Here is a 21,139-nt window from a genome sequence, read left to right on the forward strand (position 1 = left end):
TCCAATTCAATAAATTATATTCCTACATTTCACTCAAATGGCTACAAAGGATGAAAAAAGACAAAGAAAACTAGTTTTAAAGCTATAGGGGGACTTCCATGGTGGCACAATGGATAAGAATCCGCCTGCCAATGCAGGGACACAGATTCGATCCCTGGTCTGGGAAGGTCCCACATGCCATGGAGCAGCTAAGCCCGTGCCTTAAACCACTGAGCCTGCACTTTAGAGCCCGCGAGCCACAACTATTGAGCCCATGCACCTAGAGCCTGTGCTCTGCAACAAGAGAAGCCACCGCAAGGAGAAGCCCACGCACCACAATGAAGAGTAGCTCCTGCTCACTGCAACTAGAGAAAGCCTGCGCACAGCAACGAAGACCCAACGCTGCTAAAAATAAAAAATAAAATTAAATCTTAAAAAAAAGAAAAGCTATAAGGGACCTTAGAAATAGATCTCTGATTTGAAACCCTTAGTTTTATAGAGGAGGTCATCAGAACTCTGAAAAATCAACCAGAAAATTCAATTAAATTCTATTTTGCAAAAAAAAAAAAAAAAAAAGTCCTAAGAAGTATGAGATCCTACTGTTTCATAAATAGGTTATGTTACAATAACAATTTATCTCTAGAATCAGGAAACAAACTCTTTGGCTTTGGTGCCTGAAGAGATTAAATAGTCTCTCAATTTCTGTACTATCTATTGGCAATTAAACATCACTTGACTGCCCCTGAGAGGTTCTAGCCAAATTCTTTGTTAAAATTGTTATATAGATAAATATCTGTACTTTTTCTTAAAAGAGAAAATGGGATTGAGAGATTGCCTTTGTTGGTGTCACATTAACTTTCTTGAGACTGAAAAAGGACCCCCCAAGTTTCAGAAATTCCTCAATACTAGATAACTATTGTTCTAATATAATGAAGTACATGTAGGCAGTAGTATTGATAAATCAAGATTTTTGGTTGGTTTTAGAATATCTGTTTATAGATGCCAAAGAAACTTTTAGCCACCAATTATTTTAAATTTAAATAATTTACTAACTTTTAAGCCTAAATTATTAACTTCAACTAGTTTCATTTTACTGGATCTCTCAGTGTCTTATTAGAACAACAGCACCACACATCATGCCTTCTGCTCCCTAGTATACAGCACAGATTCAATTTCTTAGAAATACAGTTTATTGAGATGTAATTTATGTATAGTAGAATTTGCCCTTACTAATGCACAATTCTGAGTTTTGTTAAGAACCAAATGGAAATTTTAGAACTGATAAATACAAAAACAACAAAAACAATAACAACAACAACAACAAAACAGCCCTCACTGGATGGATCCAATAGCAAAATGGAAATAACCATTGAGAGAGCCAGTGAATTTAAATATAAATCAATAGAAGTGTCCAATCTGAACTAGAGAGTAAAAAGGATTGAAAACAAAATGAACAGAGCTTCAGGAAGCTGTGAGATAAGCCTAAAAGTTTTAATATTTGTGTCCCAGAAGAAAAGGATAATGAGTGTGGTGCAGAAAAAATATTTGAAGAAATAATGGTTGAAAACTTCCTAAATTTGGCAAAAGAAATAAGCCTCAAATTAAGATGTTAAACAAACCCTAAACAGGATAAACCCAAGAAATCCATGTCCAGATACATCATAATCAAACTGCTAAGATCTAAAGACAAAGATCTTGACAGCAGCCACAGAAAAACAATAATTGATATTATTTCTTCCTGACATGTTTTGTAGAATTTGCCCATGAAACCCTCCAGGCCTGGAGTTTATTTGAAAGTAGAAGGGATAAATTAAAGATGTATATTGTAAATCCTAGGGCACTGTTATAGACTGAATGCTTGTGTCCCCACTCCCACCCCCAAATTCATATATTGAAATTACCCCCCAATGTGATGGTATTAGGAAAGAGGTGTGTGGCCTTTGAAAGTTAATTAGCATTAGATAAAGTTATAAAGGTAGGTCCTCATGTTTGGGATTAGTGCCTTCGTAAGAGTCATGTGAGGGCTTCTTTTTCTTCTCTGCTCTCCATCATGTGAGGATACAATGAGAAGCAGTCTGCAACTTAGAAGATGGTCCTCTGGAACTCAACCATGCTAGCAACCTGATCTTAGACTTCCAGTCTCCAAAACTGTGAGAAATAAATTTCTGTTGTTTATAAGCCATACAGTTTATGGTAATTTGTTATAGCAGACTGAACTAAGACAGACACTTATCAAAATATATTTTTAGAAAGGTATAAATAATAATCCAATACTGGAGATAAAATGGAGTAAAAAATTATTCAATTCAAAAGTAGGCAGGAGGGGAACTTCCCTGGTGGTCCAGTGGTAAAGAATCCACCTTACAATGCAGGGGACACAGGTTCGATCCCCGGTCAAGGAAGTTGCTGTGGGGCAACTAAGTCCACGTGCTACAACTACTGAGCTCATGCACCTCAACTAGAGCCTGCATGCCACAAACTACAGAGCCCACCTGCCCTGGAGCCTGCGCACCACAACTAGAGAAGAGAAAACCTGCATGCCATGACTAGAGAGAAGCCCGCATGCTGCAACAAAAGATCCTGTATGCCTTGACAAAGATCCTGTGTGCCGCAACTAAGACCCAATGCAGACCAAAATAAAGAAAATAAATAAATAAATAATAAATTAAAAACAAACAAACAAACAAAAGTAGGCAGGAGGGACTTCCTTGGTGGTCCAGTAGTTGAGAATCCGCCTTTCAATGCAGGGGACATGGGTTTGATCCCTGGACGGGGAACTAAGATCCCACATGCTGTGGGGCAACTAAATCCTTGTACCACAACTAGAGAGAAGCCTGCATGCTGCAATGAAAGATCCTGTGTGCCACAACTAAGACCCGATGTGGCCAAAAATAAATAAATAAATATTAAAAAAAAAAAAGTAGGCAGGAAAAGAGGACAAAAAGAATAAACAGCACATGGGACAAACAAAAAAATGTCTATCAAGATAGTAAATAATATCAATTGATATTATTTTAATCCAATAATATCAATTACATTAAATGTAAATGGAATAAACACACCAATTAAAAGACAAACTGCCACACTGAAAGACCCAAGTATACTTTTGACAAGAAAGCCATCTGAAAAGTAAAGACACTGATAATCAATACGTTAAAAGTAAAAAGACAGAAAAGAATACACTATACAAATTGTAATAAAAAGAAAGCTGGAATGGCTATATCAGACATAGTAGATTTATTGCTAGGAAAAGACATTACATAATGATAAAAAGATCAATTCTCCTAAAAACAGAGTCAAATACATGAAGTAAAAATATATATAGCAATGCAGAAATAAAAAGACAAATTCACAATTATAATTGGAGACTCTAACACTTCTTTCTCAATAATCAATAGAAAAAGTAGACAGAAAATTAACAAGTGTATAGAAGTCTTGAACATTATCAACAAGCTTGACTTGATTACCACTTACAGAACATTCTGCTCAACACTAGCAGCATACAAATTCTTTTCAAGTGTACATGGAAGATTCATCAAGATAGATCATATTCTGGGTCATAAAACAAACTGCAACACACTTAAAAGAACTAAAATCTTATGCAGCACATTGTCTAACTGTAACAGAATTACAATAGAAATAATAACAGAAAGACATAATATCTTTCCAAATATTTAGAAATTAAACAATGCAGTTTTATATAAACTATGGTCAAAGAGGAAGTCACAAGAGAAATTAAGAAACATTTTGAATTGAATGAAAGTGAAAACATAACACATCAAAATTTGTTGAGTGGAGGTAAAGCAGTGCTTTGAGGGCAATTTATAACATTATTGCTTACATTAGAAAAGAAGAAATGTCTCAAATTAATTATCTAAATTTCACCTTAAACAAGTAGAAAGACAAGACCAAAACAAAACTAAAGCAAGTATACAGAAGGAAATAACAAATAAAAGAGCATAGGGCTTCCCTGGTGGCACAGTGGTTGAGAGTCTGCCTGCTGATGCAGGGGACATGGGTTTGTGCCCCAGTCTGGGAAGATCCCACATGCCGCGGAGCGGCTAGGCCCGTGAGCCATGGCCGCTGAGCCTGCACGTCCGGAGCCTGTGCTCCGCAACGGGAGAGGCCACAACAGTGAGAGGCCCGCGTACAGCAAAAAAAAAAAAAAAAAGAGCATAACTCAATGAAACTGAAAATAGAAAAACAAAATCAATGAAACCAAAAACTGACTCTTTCAAAGAAGAATAAAATTAATAAACCTCTGGCCAGAATAATCAAGAAAGAGAAACAAGATACAAATATCAATCTCAGGAATGAGAGTGGTAATGTCACTCTGATTCTATAGATATTGAAAGGTTAATTAAGAATTATTATGGAATATTATGAATAATTTATGTCCATAAATATGATAACAGATAAAACGCACTAAGTACTCAAGAAGAAGGAGATATCCTGAAGAGTCCTATATCTAGTAAAAAAATTAAATCCTAAATTAAAAACCTTCTAATAGCATTAGTTTTAATTCATGAAAGTCTTTTAATAATTGATTTCTAGCCTGATAATTAAATTTTTATATTTTCTCTTGCATCAGAATTTTAATGTTTATCATAATTCACTGAAATAAATTTGTTCCTTTTAATGATTAAAGTGTATAAATAGACTAGAAAAAAGCCAGGATTTTAGCATCTAGCAATAAACTAAATGTCTTCACTCTAGTAAGGAAAAGGATAGTTATATTCAAATATTCATTTCACAGTAGTAAAATAAAGGTCAGTTTACCACAAGAAAAAATGACTTGTATGTAATATAAAATATTTCTGCCATATTCTTGTTTTATAATATTAATTATTAATAAAATCCTGTTTTTTAATGTCTACAAAAGAAAGAGTGTCACCTAGGTGTTATCAATGGATGATATGAGGTGTTGTTTTATAAATGGCATTTCTAAGATCTAAAATGTCTGAAATTCGATGGTTATTTTAGAATGGAGATATATATGTATATATGTATATATATATATCAATATATAAACATATACATATTCAATCTTTAAACAACTCCATGAGGTAGGAATTCCCTTGATTTTAAAGATGAATAAATTAAATTATCTTGACTTAAAGAAAGAAATTGAGGCTTAGGTAAATTAAATAATTTTATCAGGATTTTATAGTTTAGTAGAGATAGAATTTGAATCTGGGTCTGTCTCTTAAACCCACCCACCCACTCATCCATCGGCTATGGATTCTATTTCCCATTAACTACTTTTGTGGTCTCAAAGAGTTAGTGTTCCTTTCAAATATGCCCTTATATAGGAGAAAATGGTTACACAGAAACAAAGACAGTAACAAAACACTGATAAATCATTTGGAAATTTCTGTTGCCTTAAGACACTGTTAATTAAAAAAGAGAAAAGAGAACCAATAATAATGAGGTGACAGGTACCCTACATATTCATTGATAACTCATACTGAGATAAATGAACAAAAATTCAAGCTTTTGGAAGAAAAAAATCACAGTGTACAACCATTGGTAAATAATCGATCTAGATTCCTTTAATGAAAGCCAGCAAACTTTAACTTTTCTGTCTTTCATAAGTTGTTTTCTGATAAATTTGGCCTAAACTGACTTAATTTTAGTATTATCACATTTCTCAGGTAGTATTTGTTTCCACAAATTTTTGCCTCAGTTTGGCCAACACCTTTCATTATGAATAGAAATTAGTTCTTTTAGTGATTCTTGTACTAAGCACAAAAATCCAAGCAAATAAGAATCTATTAGGATTTTGGTAAGTCTCCCAAGAATTTCTGGCACAATGTCGAGTTATAATTTACTACTTGATAATTATTGTTTTATTGGGGAGACTGTTAGGCTAGTGTCTCTGAAAAGTTACTGTATCTTTGATGATGAAAAAGAGCCTTCTGATATCAATTTATTCTTCAATTAGGAGAGAAAAATACTCACGGTTGAGCCCCAATTTCTCGTAGATGATAAAAGAGTTGGGGGAGATAAGTTTGAAGAAGAGTTTCAAACAGCAGACAGAGTGACACGATACCCTGGATACAATAATAAATCACAAGAGAAATGCATAATTTAGTATTTAAAAATGAACTCTGCCATTAAATTATTCAAATGGAAATGAGAAAAAGATTATCAATATAAATATTTTTTCCTTTTTAACAACGATAGGCTCCCCACGTAACCTGGCATGTAGTAATGTTAGGAATTCAAGGAAAACGTCATTTTATAGAAAAGCCTGCTTCTCTGTAAGTCATATAGTATCACGTAGGCCCAGCAAAATTAGTTTTTTCTGGATGCATTCCAGTTTCCAGGTATTTCTCTGGTGCTATAGCCACACCCTTCACTTTCTCCTCCATATGTCCCTTCCCTTCCAGCTGTTTCACCCATCAGGGAGAATATTTCCTGCTTTTTTAACTCTTTCATTGAAATCCATCCCCAGAGAAAGACTGTTTGAAATTTGCATCAGGAAGTTATCAAACAAGAATGTTTGATTACTTAGTATAAGGATAACTTTTTTAAAAACTGAAATCCACTTTTTAAAAAGGGCATTATCTGTAGAGCACAAAGTAGATGGTTTTTCAAGTGCATTTATTACTTGACAACTCTGAATAAAGTCTTTCTTGCAGCTCAGCATTCCTCAGCGTTGATCTTTGTAAGGAAGTTTTAATCCTCTTTTTGAATTTCTAAAGAAATAAGGCTGTCATGGTTCCAAATAGTTAAGTCTGGCTGCAAGCCAGAAAAGGAGATGACTGCCTATTAAGTCTTTATTTCACTGAATAAAGAAAGGGCAGAGGCAGGGCTGTCCCAATCAATCAGCTGAAAAAGGACACCTTAGGGTCAGCACGGATATAGAGAAGGTCAGCACGGATATAGAGAAGGCATATCCAGAGTTGCTCAGTGGCAAGCTTCAGTGGTCTGCACAGGGAAAACATCACGGGTATCTACTGGGCAGCCAGTTAAAAACATTTTTTTGAAACTCTGAAGCATAAAATGGTACAGAATATGTGAGTAAGGAATCTGAGGCTAAGGATGAGTTATAAGAAAAAAGAATTATTAATATATTTTTGGTTATTCTAGATTAAATATTCATGCAATATAGGCATTAAATCAAGTTGTCTCAGAGAGAAGAAACCCAAGATAATTGGTGGTACTTCATTTGTTCATCTGTGACATCCTGGATTTCTGTTACTTGCCTGCTTTCACTAGCAATGTATGAGAGCAACAGTGGAGACAGAGGAAGGTGGAATAGGAATACACAGGAATGGCGGGGGGAGGATAATGAACTGCTATTTAGTTGAGTAGCAGTGACAGCCTCCTCTTTTGGGAAACTTGGTAGCCCTGACACATTCCAATTTTTAATGTTTTTTTCTGGAGAGTCAGTCAAGTTACCCACAAGCAGACCAAAGCAGGCTCAAAGACAGAAAAAGTATAACTGAAATAAAATAAACACTGCTTTTACTCAGGCTAAGGAGGGTGGGGGTGGGGGAAGGAAGATATGATAAAGGACGGGACAAAATAAAACAGATACAAATACTCAACTCCCAGTATGCTTCTCTTTGAATTTCATGTTAAGGCCAAGGAGCCATCTATTGAATAAACACAAAGGAGATATCTAGTTTGATAACTGATAATTAGCCAAATTGAAAAATAAGGGACAAATACATGTTTATTTTTCATTAACAAAGAAAAGATGATGATGATGATGATAATCATAACGACAACAATAAAAACAGCAGCCATCTATTTACTGAACATCTGCCACGAGCCAAGTGCTACCAGGTGCTTTGTACACTGCTCTACAGCACCACAGAAACTCATTATTAACTCTGAAATGAGTTTCAGAGAGGAGGAAACCAGCATTCAAAGAAGTTAGCCACCTTTGTCAAAGAAAACAATACAGACATTGCTATGTTTTTTCTTTCAACATATAAAAGATAATTTAAATGCAATTGATAAAAGGCTTTTTCCTCTCTAATTATTACTAAAACTATTTAAATATCAATTTTTTCTTCTCTTTCATTTATTCTATAGAAAAGTGTTTCTTGACCTCACAAATTAACATTTGTTTTTCTTAAGGAAAGGAAAAACTGATTAGAGTCTGCTTTGATCTTTTTTTTTTTTTTTATGAACTTACAGAAGGATGAGAAGAGATGGAATGAAGTCTGAAGAAAAAACGCACATACATCTCACGGAATATCTGATACAATTTGGAAGGTTCATGGTACAGAAAACAAAGTGGTGCAACTGAAAGAACAAAAAAGTTAATTAATAATACTGCAGAACTACTAAAATTAAAAAAATAAGTTCACAAAACATGAAAGAATAAATATTTTCTAGTAATAATATTCATTCATAGACAAGTTTAGAATCACATATATATTCTTTTTTCATGTTGAAAAGGGAATATATGCACACATAAAAAACTGAGTCATTAAAAATTAAAAAGAAGGGAGTAAATTATAAAATATTATAATCTCAACAGTAGAATAAGAATGACACAATGGAACTACATAGGGATATTGAAAATTCAAAGTAACTTTTAAAAACTACATAAAGTCAAGTCTCTCTTTTTTTCAATTGAAATAATAAGAAAGTGACAATCAGGCAATTCATTTTTACTTTGTCCCACAAAGGATCTTTTGAAATTTTTAATTTTTGAAGTCAGGTAAGTAAAATATAAGATGATTTACGACTAGCTTTTAGAACGATGGTCTGCAACTAACTGAATTTGAAAATTAAAATTTTGATTAACAGTTTAGGCTATTGGTCTATATTGGCATATCTCAATATGTATCTAGACAGTTTTCATAGGCTTAAAATAAAACAACTCTAAGAATTTATTTCTCTAATGAATTTGAATTAAGTTTTCTTTTGTACCCAGTTCATGGCAGTTAAGCACAGGTGGGTCAACTCAACCAGACAGCTCATGGCTGACTGTCAGAAAGTCAGATTTTAAAATCAGATGCTGACCTGACAGTCTGATTATTCTGCACTTGCGAACGTGGTCATGCTTTTCATCTTTTCAACACTCAAGAATTTTAGGCAGCATAAATACACTATAATGCAGATATATAAAACTGCATTACCTAAATATTAATTTAATAAAAGTGACTTACTTATTGGGTAATTTCATCTATGATATAGATCAGACAGGTAAGAAGGTCTTGGGCTCTATAATGTCAGTGACGCCCTGAGGGCAGTAGGCATTAAGTAAGCAGGGAAACCAATGAGCCAACTCAGCTCACTTCCTTTTGACAACGTGAAAGGAAAAAATGATAAAAAATTTTAAATTCTGACAAAACAAAAATTCGATTATCTGGGATAAATGGCGGTGCACAGTATTACTGATGAATAAATTCTCAAAAACTAGCATTGCAACTGAGAAATTTCACTTTTCTGAAGGGCAAAAGAGAGACAAATCAATTTTAGGGTGGTAAATATCTAAATACATCCAAAAAAACCCTCCTTTTATATATATCTATAGGAAAATAACTTTATGTTTTATATATATATATATATATATATATATGTTTAAAAACTAACAGCCATGTCCTTTCACTTCAAAACTAATTTTAAAAAATTATTTTACTATCAAAATAAATTCCTACTTATTTAAATAGCCCCAACTGAGGTATTCTATACATTTAAAAAGAATAACTCTCATTCTAATTGCAACAACCTAAGAAAAAGCAATGTGGCACAAATACATGGTATTATTACAAATTCAAAATGAAGGTTTGGAATTCATTTACTTTTTGTGATGATGCATATTTTCCCCTCCAACTTCTTAAGTTATTGTTATTTAAAAACTTGTAATTTGAATCTAAAGATTTTAAAGATTCAGTAATCATTAATGATCATTTCCAGTGAAGGAATGAAAGAGAATTTTAAAATCAGCACTTTTCTATAAACATATATAATATAGAAAACGTTATAATCAGTTATTATTCAAGATGCCACAATTGTTGATGTTGAATTCCCTTATATAGCTATGAAATGGAAAAGTTTTAGTCCATTACATATAATATGTAAAAAATCTTCTACATGACTTTATTTTCCATTTTAAGCATCTTTCCCTATTTGGTTCTTCCATAAAAATGAATGAGCTCATCATCTTTTTAACCAATTAAATACTGCACTATAGGAATTTATTTATGAAATCATAATATACTATACCTACAATAAAAATTTCATTAATCTACATATGTGGGAAAGGATAAGGCCAGTTTAAATTAGAGAAAAGTTTTGAATAAATTTTTAAAAGGGGAAAGTACTATAATTTTAAAGAAATACAGTAACTAAAACTAAAATGGCCTAGTACTATGTAGAGATCCTGGGGATAAGTTGCAATTATGCTAGTATACTGGTTCTAAATAAGTGGTCGCTGCTCTAAAGTATTTGTGGATGCTTAACATATTTTTCTAAAATTTTCTAAAATAGTATAAACTGTATATCAAACATTTTGCATCACCTATTTCCTTAGCGAACGTTTCCCCCTTGGGTGTATAAACTTTAACCTATTAAAACAACCAGAAATGTGAATAGGCAGGAGTCAAAGATGTAGTTTGTACCCTGAGAGTTGTTAGAAGATTTAAACTTTCCTGACTGTTCTCCAAATCGCTCAAGTACACCTTTTAAAAACTAATTACTTGAAAAATGCTTGCAGTTGGAATTATCAAAATAAAAGAATAAAAGGGCTAACATTTTTTATTATTAAAGGTAAAAATTTATATTCTTAACCTTTTTAGGTTTTCTATTTTAAATTCCTCACATATTTATAAAAGAGAAATATGCTGGAACCTCACTATAACATTATGTGTTACATTATGAAATTTTTGTTGCTCAAGAGAATAAAGCCAAGGGCAGCATAATGCAGAATTCCTAGGCACTTTAAATCCTTTTCATTGTATGCTGGTTTTAAAGGTTTTATATTATGTCATTCACGATGACTGTCTGATGTGGAACACTTGAGGGGTTTTTTACAAAGAAAAGTGTTAATTTATTGTTGATTCTTTTTACAAAAGTAAACATTAATGTATATTTCTGTTTAGTCTAAAGGTTGGGGAGTAGGAATAGTTGGGACAACAATCTTCAACAAGCTAATATGTAATGCATGAAAATTTAAAAATTAAGTGGCACTTAAGGCATAGAGCATTCTTCCTCTTGCTAATCTTTGTTACGCTTCCTGCATTCCTCATTCAATGATACGTGAGGACACAAAGGTGCTCAGGGCTCTCAAACCTGCACATGCGTTTGTCACGTGTGCCTCAGGATGACTGGATGCTTCAATGTAATTGTTGCTGTGCACACCAGCCAGTCTGGAGAAATCATGAACTCACACTCAGTGTTGTCCCTCCCTTTGCATTCTTTCTGACCTATTATTTTTTTTTAAAGACTTATGAGAATTAGTTTAGGAATTTAAGCAATCTCATTTTACATCTATTAGAACTAAATATCAATGTGTGCCTCTAAGTTCCATTGAATTAGAAAATGGAAAACCACAGAACCATTTTCCTGGTATGTTCAATTCTAATTTGACAAGCAATCACCATCTGAGCAATTATGATGACGCTTTATTTGAAAAAACTTTTAATTGGACATATAAACAGATATCAAATCCAATGTTTAAAAATGTTCACAATAACATTGTTAAGTGTGTGGTTGATGTAATATAAAGTATGATTTTCACATTTAATTTTCTAAAGTGTAATAAAAACAGTGAATATTTTAAAGCCCAACTTACCATACATTGAAAATCCATGAAAAGGGATTACACCTAAAAAAATAAAAAAGTATTTCTTTTCAATTAGTATACCCACTGAATTATTAGGTTAACTTTAGAGGATTAAGGCCCAAAATAGTGAGGTTTCCTATTTTTGCTTCAACTTTGTTCATGCATGTCAGAAAGACTTAGTGATGGGTCACCAACAAAACGATAGGCTTTTTAATACCTTTAGAAAAGCAATCTAGAGGTTTTCAATATATATCCAGTTAACTTTCTATTGATAAAGTTGAAAATTAAGACTGTGAATATGTGTTACAAAAAACAGAACAAGGCAGATCACAGAACTAAGTTTAAGAACTAACTATAATGGTCTCAGAAAGTCAATAGATTAAGTCCTTCTTGAAGCAACTTCATCCTATATACTGGAGTCCAATCTGTTAAAAAATAAGTGAGCATTTCAAGGCACCTCTTATATAGATGCATTCCCTTATAAACTTACCACAAATTACATCACAGGATGTGGTTTAGAAAAAATATTGGCAGGAACAAATTCAGTGTAATCTTTGGCAAGAATTATACACAAGTGAAGTGCACATCCATTTAGAAGAAAATACTTGAAGCCTAACTTGGTATGCTAAACATCTTGTCACAGTCTAAGCGAAAAATTAGAACTTGTACAGCTGAGGTTCAAAATGGAAGCTCTGTAATATAAACACCACCATAGATCTAACAGAGTACTAAATCAGGTTGCAAACACAAAAGAAAGATGAGTTTACTTTTTTGAAAAATAGCACAGAAACACTTCATTCATCTGACATGTTCACAGGCAAAAACTTAGTGTTGGCAGAGCCTTCAGAGGTCACCTAGGGTAAGTTCTAACAAATGATAGTTCAGTCTCAGTCTAAAACATCCAGCAATAGGGGGCACATTCATTCACAATGCAACCAATTACAATCTTGAACAGGTTTAATTTGGGGGGAGTTATTTCTCATACAGAGTGAGACTCTGGTTCCTTGTAATCCCCACTTAGGTTTCCTAGTTCTGACCACAAGGGTCACATGGAACACACCTAATTTATCTTTCCTTGTAATCCCCACTTATGTTTCCTAGTTCTGACCACAAGGGTCACATGGAACACACCTAATTTATCTTCTATGAAAACTTTCAGAAATACTGGAGGACACTGTTCTCTCCCCCTCCCCCATCACCACCAGGTTGGGTTTTTTGTTTTGTTTTGGTTTTTGGTTTTTTTTTTTTTTTTTTTGGCTCTGAGACTTTATGAGTTTCTTTAACAGTTCCTCAGACTGAATACCTTCTCTATTCTATTCTCCTCTGGACAAGCTGTAGTTTACGACAGTCCTTAAAGTGAGGTGATGAAAGCCTCTAAGCATTTTTCCTCCCTACACACCCCACAGCTAAAGCACAGTGCACTTGTGCAGTTGTTTCTGACCTAAGTAAAGAACTGTATTCTTATCTCTATTACATTTCCTCTTTGGTGAACCGTTCCAATTTGAGATAATCCTGGATTCTCATCCTGTTATCTAATGTATTCCCTCTTCTTCCTGGGTCCAAATTGCTGGGAAGTTTGATAAATGCATTATCTATGTCCTCATCTAGAGCACTATAAAAATGTTGAACAAGACAGAGTGACGGGGCTTCCCTGGTGGCGCAGTGGTTAAGAGCCCGCCTGCCGATGCAGGGGACACGGGTTCGTGCCCCGGTCTGGGAGGATCCCACACGCAGCAAAGCGGCTGGGCCCCGTGAGCCATGGCTGCTGAGGCTGCGCGTCCGGAGCCTGTGCTCCCCAACGGGAGAGGCCACAACAGTGAGAGGCCCGTGAACCGCAGGAAAAAAAAAAAAAAGGCAGAGTGAGGACAGGACTTGTCACTAGAGACCTCCTTCCATACTGATAGTAATTCATTGATCAGCACTCTATTGTGGTAAGTTAAGGACACAGACCAGATATCAGACAGACTTGGTTGGGTTCATCTAGCTCTGTTGTTTAAGAACTTTGTGTGCCTTTAGGTAAGTTCCTTAATCCCCTAACCTTCAGTTTCCTCATCTCGTAAATCAGAGACAATGCTAGAACTACATAAATGATTAAATGAGATAATGACTGTAGCTCAGCCATTAATAAATAAATAGTTTAGACTCAATAAAAGTTAATTATTGATATTATTATTCACAAATTAGCTCATATTTCTTTGATGATTCTAGAGGTAATTTTATCAAAAAACGTATGAGGAAAATCCAACATTATTCTGAACTAGTATGCCAGGTCAACCACCTTTAGAATTTTGTGCTGCATCACTCTTAAATTTCACAAGCTGTAATTCTCAGGATCTACCTTTTCCCATTTTTCCCTAGTCTTCTAGAACACACCACAGATCATGTTGTCCAACTGTGTCTGAATTCTGTGCTGTTTATCATTTTCCCTGTTTATCTCTGTTTGATGAGCCACCCTGTTCTCTCAGAACCTTCCTGCTCTTCAAGTGCTTCACACTCAACTGCAGAACTCACTTCCCTCCTCTCTGGGAGGCTGATGCCACTGACATAAATTCTCACTTGTCTGTTCTTTACCTCAAACGTTCTTCACACATTTCATCTGTTTTCTCACTTCCCTTTAGGGAGGTCTTTGGAGGAAGATGCTTCTTCCTTTTTCTTTTTCAGAGCTACCATCTTCACCTGTGTTCTTAATCCTGTTTCCCTCACTTTCTCTCACAGAAGCTATGGCCAGATCTGTGGCTTGTCTATGTTTGGCCTGTGAGCTAAGAATGGATTTTACATTTTTGAAAGATTATTTTAAAAAACAACAAAGAGGAATATGTGGCAGAGACTGTTTGTGGCCAGCAAAATTTAAAATATTTACTATCTGGCCCTTTACAGAAAAGTTTGCCAACCTCTGCTTTGGAATCCTGCCCCATCAATTTTCCTCCTCACCCTTTAGTGCGCATCATTCAACAAATAGGAATTGAGCCTCTACTATGTACCAGACACCGTTCTGAGGTCTGGAGCCTACTTTTTATTAGGGACAGGAAAGTCATGATAAAATAAGTGAATGTATGTCAGACAGTGATAAGTGCCACAAAGAGAAATAATGGAGGGAAGGGGGAGAGAGAGGAAAAGGCTGGGGGAGGGAGGAGGTCTTACTGATAAAAGAGCCACTGAAGCTAAGTAGACGAGAGTCACCTGGTAAGAGGTGACCGGAAGCCCTGGGCTTCGCATGGCGATTGCTGTGAACCGGGATAAGCTTCCTGAGGTCAATGGCCTGAAGGCGGAGAGTGGTGGCATCGGCTCTCACCCCTGCTAGTGGAGGAGCAGAGGCAAGGCGTGGGTAGGTCCTATCAAAGTACTCCTCTCTCCAGTCTCTCCTGTTTCACTGCAACCTTTCAGCCAAAGATATTACAAATACCCTTGCTAATAATAATGACACCAAAGAAGAGGAGGAGGGGGACTTGTCCATTTTCTTCCCTGAACCTTACTTTCCCATCAAACAAATCTCTAATCTCTCTTCTTTCCTTGAAGCCAAGCTTAACTTGTAAAAAACTATTCAAAGTAACTTCCTTTATTTCCACATTATATATATCCCCAATTCCTTCAACTGGTTTCCACCCCTCACCCCAACTCCTGATGGCTGAATCCAGGCATCTCCCCTCTGTGTGTGTCCTGGCCCCCTAGCAACTGAACGTTCCTTCTCAAACTTGAGCCCACCAGGCACTGATGACGCTGTGCAGATCAGGCTCCCTGCCTCAGAAACTTCTGCTGCTCAGTTGTTGTTTTTGTTTTGTTGTCTTTTGGACTAGTTCTCTCTTCCGCACACTCCTTAAATGTAGCTACTTTCCAAGACTCTGTCATACTTGTTTTCTCTCTCCTTCCACCAGTATTCTCATTATTAACCTGTAATTCAAACAGTAAAAACCCAGTTTCCTGCGCCTCCTTCTGGACTACCTAGCTCTGTAAACAACTCCTTCCCTCCCTAGGCTTCACGGAAGAAAGCGTTGAGTCATCTTTGCTTCTAGTCCTCCCTCAGCCCTTATACCTAAATGTGATTGTGTTCCTTTCCTGTCCCTTTAAGGTAAAGAACGCTTAACTCTTCAGGATTCAGCCCCAGTCTAAAATCAGCAGCTTCATTTTTCTTCCCTACCCCGCAAGCACAACTCTAACCTTGCCAAACTGATTGCCAACCCTTCAGCCTCTGGGGCTTAAGGACAAGGGCTGTAGGCCATGCTCTCCTACACCTCTAGCTGTGTCCCAGCCCCACCCCTGTGAGATTTTATTTTATTTATTGAAAAATAAATTTATTTATTTATTTTTGGCTGCTTTGGTTCTTCATTGCTGCGCGAGGCTTTCTCTAGTTGTGGCGATCGGGGGCTACTCTTCGTTGAGGTGCGCGGGCTTCTCATTGCAGTGGCTTCTCTTGTTGCAGAGCACAGGTTCTAGGCACGTGGGCTTCAGTAGTTGTGGCACGCGGGCTCGGTAGTTGTGGCTCACGGTCTCTAGAGCGCAGGCTCAGTAGTTGTGGCGCATGGGCTTAGTTGCTCCACAGCATGTGGGATCTTCCCGGGCCAGGGCTCGAACCCGTGTCCCCTGCATTGGCAGGTGGATTCTTAACCAGTGCGCCACCAGGGAGGCCCCCTTCGAGATTTTAAACAATACTCCTCCTAGAAAGATCTCCCTGACAGCCCCTGACTCTCTACCCCCAATCATTCATTAATCAGTACTCTTGTATTAGCTGATTTGCCCTGACTGGTTGAGGTACCCTTTCACCTCTGTGAACCTAGACAGACCTGAGCAATTCTGGTTCCACCTTCTACCTGTGTACACTTAGGTTGCTTACTTAACCTGTTTCCTTATCCAGTACTGCTCTTAGACCAAGGCAGGGGGCCTTGGAGTAAGGGCCCTGCTCTGGCCCTCCTCTGACTATACCCCTCACCCAGAGTTCATGTCCCTCCTTTCAGACCACAACCCAGACACCCAAGACTCTGAAATTCCCAGCCCAAAGGCTCCTAGCCAGCTTCCAGGGTCTGCACAGCCTCTTAGGTGGAGCTACCTTCTTGATGGGTGCTATCCTCAGGATGGAGAGGTGGGCAAAGGATGGTTATTTGTGGAAGATGTGAACAGAGCTTGGACCTGCAGGCTAGTGGGTCCACATGCATGAAGTCTGTCCAGGTGTGGGGTAGAGTCATAGATAAGAAGCGGGTGAGGGATACCACAACTAGGGACTTCTGAGGAGTCTAAGAATTCTGAATCTGAAACTGGCCTTCCAGACTGTTACAAAGGTATATTTTTCAAGACAAGAAAACAAAGTAGACTTTACTTATCAGTTTATTAGTCTGATTTATAACTTTTAAAAATCTAGACTTATAGTAGGTGGGCTTCCAATTGCACTCCTGCCCTGGACCCTGCAAAAATTAGGAACAGACTTTCCTACAGCTGCAAAATGAGGACAATACCAATGAAGTTGTGAAAATTAAATAAGATGATGTATGTTACATGCCTAGCACAACACTTGATGCAAAGTCAGTACTTAACAAATGATGTTTTCATTCTCTTATCATACAATCATTTTTTGTTTTTCTCTCTTCCAGTGAAATAAATTACCTGAGTACAAAAACTATTCCTTATTTATCTCTATTCCCAGAGGCAAGCTTATTGCCCCGAATACAAAAGGTACTCATTAAATGTTTGTGGAATGAATATATGCAGTCCTAGAGAATCTACCTCCACCATTTTTCAACTGTTCGCTTCCTTCCTACTGCCAGGGCTGAGTTCAGGCTCTGATGAACTATTACCTATGGTCCTGCAAGAGCGTCCTAATTGGTATCCCTTTACCAAAACTCTCTGCCCTCCAACAAACTTTCATAATGGTTCAGGTTATCTTCTAAAAAGGTTGATGAGACCATGAAAAAGACCTCTACATCTATCGAGGATTTTCCTCTGACCATTCATCCATCCACCAAGTATTTGCTGAGTTCCTACTCACACGATTAATCAATGTTTAAAAACCTACTCTGTAGCCTCTGGAGAGATTAAAATGAATATAACATTTTCTCTATATTTATGGAATTCACATTCTAGCCTTATAATATAGGCTAAGTGTCTACAGAGTGAAATTCAAAACCTTGATCTGATCTTAACCATTCACGACAGCAACCTGAGATATATCTACCCGACTCTATACCTACTGTGGTACAGCCACACTAGATTATTCATCATCGTCAGAACTCATCATGCACTTTCATACTTTGGTTGCTTTGAACTTGGTAATTCTGTACCATGAATTGCTTTAATGTCTATCAAAACCTTGCTAAGGACAAGTAACATCTCAGAGAAACATACCAAATCTCTTAATCATAATTAAATGCTCATTCTTCGGCATTCTCATGGCACTTTGTTCACATTTCCATCACTATAATTTCACAGTTTAGTGTTATCATTAGCTGTTTGACAGATTGCTCCAGAGGACGGGAAATATGTTTTATTCATCTTTGCATGCATTTTATGACGCCACATAGTTGATAATGAATATAGTTTTGCTGAATGAATGAATGGGTAGATGGGTAAGTTAATGATGAATAGAGAAGGAGCAAGAAATTTATTGGTCTCTAGTTGGGAGATCAGGATTCCACTGTGGGCTTATCAGAAACCAGCTGGGTAACCTTAGCAAAGTCATCAAACCTCCTGAGCTTCAGTAACTGGCTGTCATTAAAAGGGGCTAAGATTGTCTTGAAATATCATCTAACTGTAGAGTTCTATGTTCAACGATTATGTCTAGGGCAAATACAGAAAAATTTGTGAGACGTGAAGAAAACTGGACATATGAGAATCTTCCAATGGTTAAGATTCTTTACCAACTTAAAAGTTTTTTGCTTTCTAAAAATAAAAAAGTTCAAAACTAGATTAGATATACACACTGAAAGTCAATATTCTAATGACACTATAGCCACCAGCTCTAGTTCAATGGAATACTTAGGAGGGTCCAAAGACCATCTTTCTTCTTTAATTTCTCTCTCTGTTTCTATCTTTGGTTGAGTCCCTTTTTCTTCCTGTGAACACCCATCTTTTTTCTATCTTCCCTAATTGCGGCTTCATTTTATTTCCTTTATTGATTATAAACTTTTAACAAATAATTTTAAAAGTTCATCTTCGCCTAATCATGTTGACATGTGAAAGAAAAACTAAGAGAGAAAAATAAGTTCATAAATAGAAGGCATATTTTGGTACCTTACAAAAATATAAGTATACATTATATCTTTCTAAATACTAAATATCAAAACAGGTTGCTATTATACAAAACCCCTATATTCTTACGTAAAAACACTTTTTCCTTCCTCTATTAAGTACTGAAGAAACCTTTAAACAAGCATGTTAAAGTAGTCAGAAATGAAGACCTTACTATCATTATTTTCATCTTCTACAAATATTAATTAAAGATGTCCTAAGTATAGGAATACCTTAATCAGGACAGAGCGCTTTTCGTTAGGAAGGTTAGAGTGAATGAATTAGTGAACTGCCAAGAAGCAAAAGGGATGCATGTATTAAGATGACCCATGGTAGGGCTTCCCTGGCGGCGCAGTGGTTGAGAGTCCGCCTGCCGATGCAGGGGACACGGATTCGTGCCCCGGTCCGGGAAGATCCCACATACCGCGGAACGGCTGGGCCGGTGAGCCATGGCCGCTGAGCCTGCGCGTTCGGAGCCTGTGCTCCGCAACGGGAGAGGCCCCAACAATGAGAGGCCCGCGTACCGCAAAAAAAAAAAAAAAAGATGACCCATGGTTAATCACACTTTCACCATATTTCCCCCAAGTCCTGAAATCTATAGCTGCTCTATAAGCAGCTAGGTTATAAGCGATTTGAGGCAAGGGCCACAATTCATACTGTGTATCGTCTTCAGCATCCAGCATGGTATTTTCTACAAGTGAGATGTTCAATATATGTTGTTAATGATGGAAATTCAAGCATTTATAAGTATAATCACAGCCTATAAATAAGATATTAAAGTATTAGATTCATTTATGAATAAGCAATTAACATATAGGACAGGAGGTTCTCAATAACTCAGTGTTGAAATTATAAATGGCCCACAAAGTCATACAGACATGCATTCGAGTCTTGTGTGCCTCCAGGAAAGTTACCAACACTCTCTGAGTCTCTATTTTCATTTTTGAAAATGGAGATAAATACTACTAACTTCACTGGGTTGTACTAAAGCACCAACGAGTTAATGTATTTAAAGCGTACCAGTACAGTATTCAGTACACAGCAGATGCTCACTAACTATAGCTATTTTATGCTCTCAGAAGGGCGAGTACCACATTTAAGTATCAGCTTAAACCTAAGGGAAAAAAAAATTTTGTCAGTATTAAATAAAGGTTCACTTCTGCTTAGTCAAGATTAACCAGGGCTTAGGATTCCAGAAGAGCGTACATAGTTTGCTCTGTTGAAGAAGGACAATGTCAGATTCTGGCAAACAAACGTAGGAGGCATAAGAAGCAGTGAATTCATTAACACTCCAGGGTACATACCACCTAAAACATTTCTTTGATCTCAGAGGCTGTCGTGTTCTTGACCAGTTTTTCAAAATCCTTTCCTTTCCCTCTCACCACTTCAGTCTTTCAAGGGCCAAGTTTTCAGCCACCTGGCCTTCATCCAAGAGGCACTGGGATGCTTGGGACACCACCGTTAATCTGGCCTCAGAGTTCTACAAGTCTGCTATGAGTGATTATTTTAAGATCCTAGCCTACCTCTATCTAACTGAAGAAAGTCTAAAATATTAACTGCCTACTCCATTCAATAGAAATAACTTTATAAAGTAATGATTTAATGGGCCTTTGACATAGCCCAGAATGGTAAACATCATCAACAAAAATAAATCTTGAACTAGATGAGATATAAATAGTAAATATGACTCAGAAAACACCCCAAATATCAACAAGCTTTGCACTTACTAAATATTTTCCCTTCATTTCCTCACTGTCTCTATTAATACTTAGCGTTTATAGTTGTACCATAACTCTCACATCTGATTCACTTTAACATCATTCCAGTTGAAAGCAAATTTTTACACTCTTTCATTTGGGATTACTTAGTACAATTTATTTAATTGAATGTTGAAATAATCATTTCCTCTGTTTATTCTCATTTCACATGTAGCCTACAGGTCAGTAAGCATAGGGATTAGGACAATGGTCAAATTGTTTTCTAGCTATTTCTGTTATCTTTCTGATTTGGAACTTCAGAATATGACTTTGTTAGTTCATTAAATTTAGTAGTTAAAAGTTCCCCAAACATCAGAACATAACCATGTTTAAATATCAATCTAGAAATGACACTTCAAATAATTAGTTTTTCAACTTATGTCCAAAGTTACACATGACATGAATTTTGGATTATGCGATGTTTTTAATTTATTTAATT

General features: G+C 36.3%; 1 protein-coding gene across 1 annotated transcript in view; it reads right to left on the reverse strand.

Annotated features, from left to right (window-relative positions):
- TBC1D19 (TBC1 domain family member 19) overlaps positions 1-21,139 on the reverse strand; it is a 153,552-nt gene that overhangs the window by 7,843 nt on the left and 124,570 nt on the right. The window contains exons 16-18 of the mRNA XM_060147328.1: positions 11,741-11,773; positions 8,132-8,241; positions 5,941-6,032 (exon numbers count right to left, since the gene is read on the reverse strand). Of these exons, the coding sequence (XP_060003311.1) occupies positions 5,941-6,032; positions 8,132-8,241; positions 11,741-11,773 (235 nt within the window). The remainder of the gene's footprint in view (positions 1-5,940; positions 6,033-8,131; positions 8,242-11,740; positions 11,774-21,139) is intronic.

The sequence above is a fragment of the Lagenorhynchus albirostris genome, chromosome 4 (assembly GCF_949774975.1).
Source record: "Lagenorhynchus albirostris chromosome 4, mLagAlb1.1, whole genome shotgun sequence".
NCBI lineage: Eukaryota > Metazoa > Chordata > Mammalia > Artiodactyla > Delphinidae > Lagenorhynchus > Lagenorhynchus albirostris.